The 6,000-nt window shown below is 37.9% G+C and overlaps 1 protein-coding gene across 1 annotated transcript; it reads right to left on the bottom strand.

The window, feature by feature from the left end:
* Positions 1-196: 196 nt before the first annotated feature.
* On the bottom strand, positions 197-1,990 carry LOC132165367 (embryogenesis-associated protein EMB8-like). The gene is made up of 2 exons (XM_059575896.1): positions 1,149-1,990; positions 197-262 (listed from the first exon to the last, which is right to left on the bottom strand). The coding sequence occupies exons 1-2, from the start codon at positions 1,880-1,882 to the stop codon at positions 244-246; spliced, it is 753 nt and encodes a 250-aa protein (XP_059431879.1). The 5' UTR covers positions 1,883-1,990; the 3' UTR covers positions 197-243.
* Between the last annotated feature and the right edge of the window lie 4,010 nt (positions 1,991-6,000).

The raw sequence follows: 6,000 nt of genomic DNA, 5'->3' as shown, positions 1-6,000 counted from the left end.
GAAGGTTGAAAGCAATCATCAACCTTGTTATATCTCAGAATATCTATCAGTCCACCAGTGAGATTCTGATCATTAGCCATGTGATGAGGAGAGGACCTTGTGGCCTCCTCCAAGTCAAAAGGATTGTCTATGCAGGTGGCAGCTGTAAGCGGTGTTTTTTCTCCAGCTTCTGCCAAGTACTTTGTCAACATGTTTGCTCCATATCCCCAGCCCACACCCATCAATGTTGTCCACGGCCTTGCCTTATTGATGAACTGTATAGCTGTGGAGATATCATCGCTGTCAGCAGCTGTAAATAACCTACATAAAATAAAATAGTAAAGAAGGTCCTACTATCAGCTGTTTTTGGTAGAAACATTCAGAAAAAACCTGGATTAGACAGTTCTCCTGTGCATTAACCTCAACTTTACCGTGACAACAAACACTTAGGGCCTGTTTAGGATTGCGTTTGAAGAACCTAAAAGTGCTTTTAACACTCAAAAAATCTATTTGAAGAAAAAAGTACTTATTTGGTAAAAAAATTAAAAGCGATTTTAAAAGTCTAAAAAGTCAAAATGCACTTTTGGCAAAAGTTTAAAAATGAAGCTTTTGCCCGAAACCTCTTTTTGGCTTAAAAGTTTTATTTCTCAAACACAATTCCAAACAGGCTGTTAGAATGCAAAGTCAGTCAAGGTCTCCTCCCATACCCACGAAAACAGAAAAGGTAAATTCTAAGTCCAATCCAAATGAAGAGCATTGGCTCACGCATAAAGGATTGAACCCACGAACCTCTGCCCCCTTGTGCCCTGTTTATGGGCGAATGAGAAGATGCATTAGATCCAAAGACCATTGGTTTTACCTTTAAAATCATTCTATCCATGAACTCTCACCAGGATGATTCCAACCCGTCAAACCAGTTCAAGATAACCAGTTACTCAAAGAAATCTATGCAATAGAGAACAGTGAAAATTATTTGTTTGAACAATCACATTTTAGTTTCTATTCAACCTTCACTGACTTTAAGCTCGTGCTTAAAACAGGACACCACCCACACCAGAAATTGCAATGGTTCTTCCTATATATATATAACCACTAATCAATTCTATCATTTGTCAATCGGACCGAAAAGTGAAAACAAGCAAATAGAAACCAAAGACAGAGCCGCTTACCGCGCCGTGGTGAGAGGCGAACCGGCACACCCCCTGGGGTTCATGACCACCGGAAAACAACCGCGCTTGAGCGCCTCACAAACAAAGGACCTCACGTTCGTCTCCATGCTACCCCGTGGGGTCCCTGGCACAAGCAGCAAGGTGGTGTCCAGTCCACGCTCCTCCTCCAAGTCCAAGTTCGCCGGCCAATCCAACGATATCACCCCGCCATCCTCCGTGCCCACACACACCCTCTGATACTCCAATCTCTCCTCCTCCGAGCTCGCCTGAAGAATCCTCATCCTCCCGCTGTTCAACCTCACGAAGTGCCTGTCCTCCTTCACCAGCTTCTCGTTCACATCCTCCAACAGCTCGGTCCCCGTGAACGACACCGACGGGCACCGCAGCAGCACGAACCGATTAAACGGCGTCGGACTCGTGAACAGGATCCACTCTCCGATGTTGTCCGAGACTCCCAGCGTGTTCGTCTTCGACGACCGCGAGTGGTGAAGAGCGACGCCGGAGGCGAAACCGAGCGTCATAGGAGCGACGAATTCCAAGGAGCTGAGGGAAGGGAATTGGGAGATTAGGCTGTGAAAAAGGTCTTGGAATTGGGATTGGACTGAGAGAATAGGAACCGTTTTGAGCCTCCGGCGTCGGAAAACGCGGAACTCGCGTAGTTGGAAGCGGTGTCGTTTGGGTGAGAAGAAGAGAGGATTGGGATTGGTGGGAAGCCGAGTTGAGGCAAGAGTCATTGTTGCGGGCGTCTTCGTTTGTGAACTTTTTGAGAAGGCTAAAGTGTTTTGTGATAACAGAGTGGTGTGGTGGTGGGGAAGGGAAGGAGGACACGACAAAGGAGAATGGAAAGCTTTGAAAGCTACAGAAAGGGTGGGAGAGGAGCGTGGATGGCTGAGAATTTGCAGACATGGGAGTCTCCAGATTGTGGATCCCACCCATCTCAACCTCAACGGTCCTTATTCTTTTTCATTTTGCCGGCTTAATAAGTTACGTGTTTTAACTTGTTTCCATGTCACCAATTTCCATGAAGCGGATCCCACCGACTCCGCTTCCACCGTCCTTTTTCTATTTTATTTTGCTCGTATTTTCACTTCTTTTCCTTCGACTCTCGGAGCATTATTATGAATTTATGATCTTCACTCAATTTTACTCATTAAAATAATTAAAAATATAATTTTTTTTCTATTTTAACAATTTTTTTTTTTAAGAGTATTTTTATCGCCTTCACTATTTTAACAATTTACTTTTACTATTCTATTTAAATATTATTTTTCAAAAATTTATATATTATTTTTTTTAACTATTAAAAGAAGAGAAGGAAACAGAAAAGAGAAAAAAAAGGAAGGAGAAACCAATTTTTTTTTTTTTCATAGTGAGTACTATTCTCTCGCTATTTTTTTTTTGGGGGGGTCAAATTGATGAGGCTGGAAATAAAGATTTTAAAGTTTTTTCACCAAAATAACAAAAAAATAATTTTAATGAGGCTGAAAATAGTGGTCTGACAAAGTTAATGCCACCGACTCAGCTTCCACAGTCCTTATTCTATTTCCTTTTCCTCTCTGTTTTCTTTTTTATTTTTATATATAAAGCCATTATTTTTTAATCCATCAAACTGTTGTATGTTTTTGAGCAAGTAAAAAACACATTTTTTAATAACATTATTAAGATTTTATTTAATTTTTCTTAAATAAATAATAAAAATACTATTATGTCATTTTTATTAAAAAAAAAAAAAGAGAGAGAGAAGAAGATCCAACTAAATCTTGAATAAGGTACCGACAGAAAAGTTGACCGTAAAAGGTTGGGCCATGCGCAATTGGAGCCCGTTGAGATCAGTTCCAAGTTCCAACAAATATTAGTAACTTGAATGAAAGCCAGGCAGGCCCATTTCCCCACTTAGTTTGAGACTCACAAAAAGGCCGATGCTCATGAACACGATAGATATGCATTCCTACGCTTGCACTATATCCAGGCCCCTAAAACACAGTAGGACTTCGGATTTGACATTATCTTCCCCCAAGTAGCCCATCTCTCTTCTTCTTCCTCCCCCACTCCCCCGGCCCCCTCTCTTGAAAGCCATATTTATCACTTCTCCCTGCTCTCCACTGCCAACGTGATGTTACTCCCATTCCTTTTTTCCTTTTTCCTTGTGGTTGCTTAGAAGAAAAAAAAAAAAACCTTAGGATTTGACAATAGAGTAAGGTTGTTTCCCTTTTGTCAACTTCTCTTTTTATGGTGCATGGTAGCTAAACCAAATTACATCCACAAACACGTACGAGAAGTCCTCATAAGAAACTAACAAAGTAGAACCCATGAACTTATGGCTCATAAGAGCAACGAAAAAGAAGAGAACCTAAGATCGACTTTATGATGGAGATATAGCTAGGGAAAGTCGATTCTCTAATTTCCAAGTTACTCATGAATCATAAATAAGGTTGGGCACTCATGATTAAGTCTATAGGTGGATTTTATATGTGGGGCCAAATCAAGTTCAAAGATGAACTCATTATGCCTTTCAACTTCAAATCATTATTTGCTCATTTTGTCCAAATTTTACAATACCAATACAATTTTGTAACTAAAAGGTTAAAAAAAAAAAAAAAGATTATTAGTAAAAATTGTAAGAGAAATGCAACATAAGAATTAAAATTTTAAAAAGAAAATCAAAGATTATAAATTCATTCGATCAAGTACCATGAACACTATTAATAAAGACTCAATTTTTTCAAATAAAATAAAATTATAGCACTAATTAATAGAAACCGACATAAATAAATCAAACAAAGACAAAAGTACTGGAAATTAATGAACAGGCCTAAAACATTGATATATTAAATTAAAGATAGTATATATTAGATTTAGGGGCATTAATAGAGCCCCTGCCTGACAAGGCTGACATTGTTCATGGGTTGATAACCTTAAGCACATGCCTAAAACCTTGATAATCTTACAATGAACTTGTTAAGCACAAAGATACAGAGACACTTCTGGTGGGTCTTTCTCAGGTATATGTATCCATTTATTCATATTATATATTCATTGCATATCTTGCAAATATAAGATTGTGTTTCTAAAAGAGAATCAAAATCCATTATCATCCAAAATAAACTTCTGTTCACTGATTTGGACAAATCCTTACTATCATCCAACCCCCTCTGTCACTACACATCTAATACAACAACTTGTTTTAGCATGGACATGAAGAATCTTGATCAACACCCTTGTCTCTCACACTCTCACTCTCACTCATGAAGTCATGCTTTCCTTTTATTTTATATTTTTTTTAATTTCTTTGTCTCTTTTCAACGTGTTATTAGCCATTAATCACTCTCGTAGCAAGAATAATCACCTTAATTATCACTGACACAAAAATTGTTCCTCAATCAGAAATTAATTTAAGTTGTCATCATAAGATGACAAGATATTAATTGTTCTGTTTCCAATCATTTTCTATGTTTGATTTAAAGAAAGCTTAAAAAGAATAAATAATAAATAAATAAAAAAAAATCATAAAAATTGTTCAATTCGCCGCCTAAGATATACTCATTAATTATATTCACCGTTACGCTTGCGGAATAGGATCATCTCCAGTTCATAATGGACTGAAGAATAGAATCCTCTCAAGTCACCTCAATGACCGGCCAGGGGTGGTAGGACCACTCCATAAACCCAAACTATATATATATCATTTGGCCCTTTAGGGTGGCCGAACCACCCTCAAGGGCCATGGGGTGGCTTCGGTCACCTCAGGCTGGCCGGTCTAGGGTGGCCCAAGTTACCGGGGCCTGGGGTGGTCCGGCCAACCCAAGGGCCAAACAAATTTTTTTTTTTTTTTTTTTGTTAGATCAATGGCCAAAGCCACCCCAGACCACCGGTCTGGGGTGACCGAAGCCACCCCTAGCCCCAACTGGGGTGGTCCGGCTATCCTTCAATTTTTTTTATAATTTTGTTTTATAATTTTTTTTAATATATATATATATATATATATATATATTTTATTAATGGGACAAATGTCCTATTTATGAGTTCATGATCTCTTTAAAGAGATCCTGACCATTAGCTGAATATTCTTCAATTCAAAATGGACTGAAGAGAATCTTGTTCCTGCGCTTGCAACTTAATGTTCGTGAATAAACTTGTTAGATTTTGATCATTAAACATATAGTCAATAGGTTCTCTTGGAAGGGCATACTTTGACGTGCCTTTGGTTTAGATGGGGGCCACCCCTTGATCAAATAGGGATAATCGAACTATGTGGTGGTTCGACCACTATCACCACCCATTCTCGCTAATTTGAGGAGGTGGAACCACGTTCATAGCCTTAGGGTTATTTCCATGTTGCCAAAAAAAGGGCTTGACCGTAACACCTTTTTTTTTTTTTAATTTATATTTAGTTTTTGTTTATAACTTTTTTTATTATATATGACACATGTCACAATATGAATGGTGTTGACATATCATTCGATGGTATCCATCAAAAATTTTTAGACAAAATTTAAATGTAAGAATCTATTTATATTTGTTTTTGCATACCACAAAGAACTTTCGGTTGAAAAATCTTTGTATTATATAAAGCTAATTACAAATATGATTAATCAAATTCTACATTTATTCCTATAAATTGATTAGTTGATAGTTACCACGGGTTGGTCCAAATTCTAGAAAGAGGGGGCCGGGTGGATCCTATTCGAAAGTCAATCAAATAAGAATTAACCAGAAAATAAATAGACTAATAGGTTGCGGACCTTGGCGACACTATTGCACATGCCCGTCGCTTTCACAAACAGTTTTTCCAAATAAAAAAGAAATTAGAATAAAATTTGTTAGTTTTTAGTAGAGGAATCGATCACCGTTA

The sequence above is a fragment of the Corylus avellana genome, chromosome ca11 (assembly GCF_901000735.1).
Source record: "Corylus avellana chromosome ca11, CavTom2PMs-1.0".
NCBI classification, from domain to species: domain Eukaryota; kingdom Viridiplantae; phylum Streptophyta; class Magnoliopsida; order Fagales; family Betulaceae; genus Corylus; species Corylus avellana.
Note: the sequence above shows the minus strand (reverse complement) of the source record. Positions and strands in the feature narration are given on the sequence as shown.

Bases quoted from the DNA above. Each gene is read 5' to 3' on its own strand.
- LOC132165367 (XM_059575896.1), bottom strand. From the start codon at position 1,882: ATGACTCTTGCCTCAACTCGGCTTCCCACCAATCCCAATCCTCTCTTC.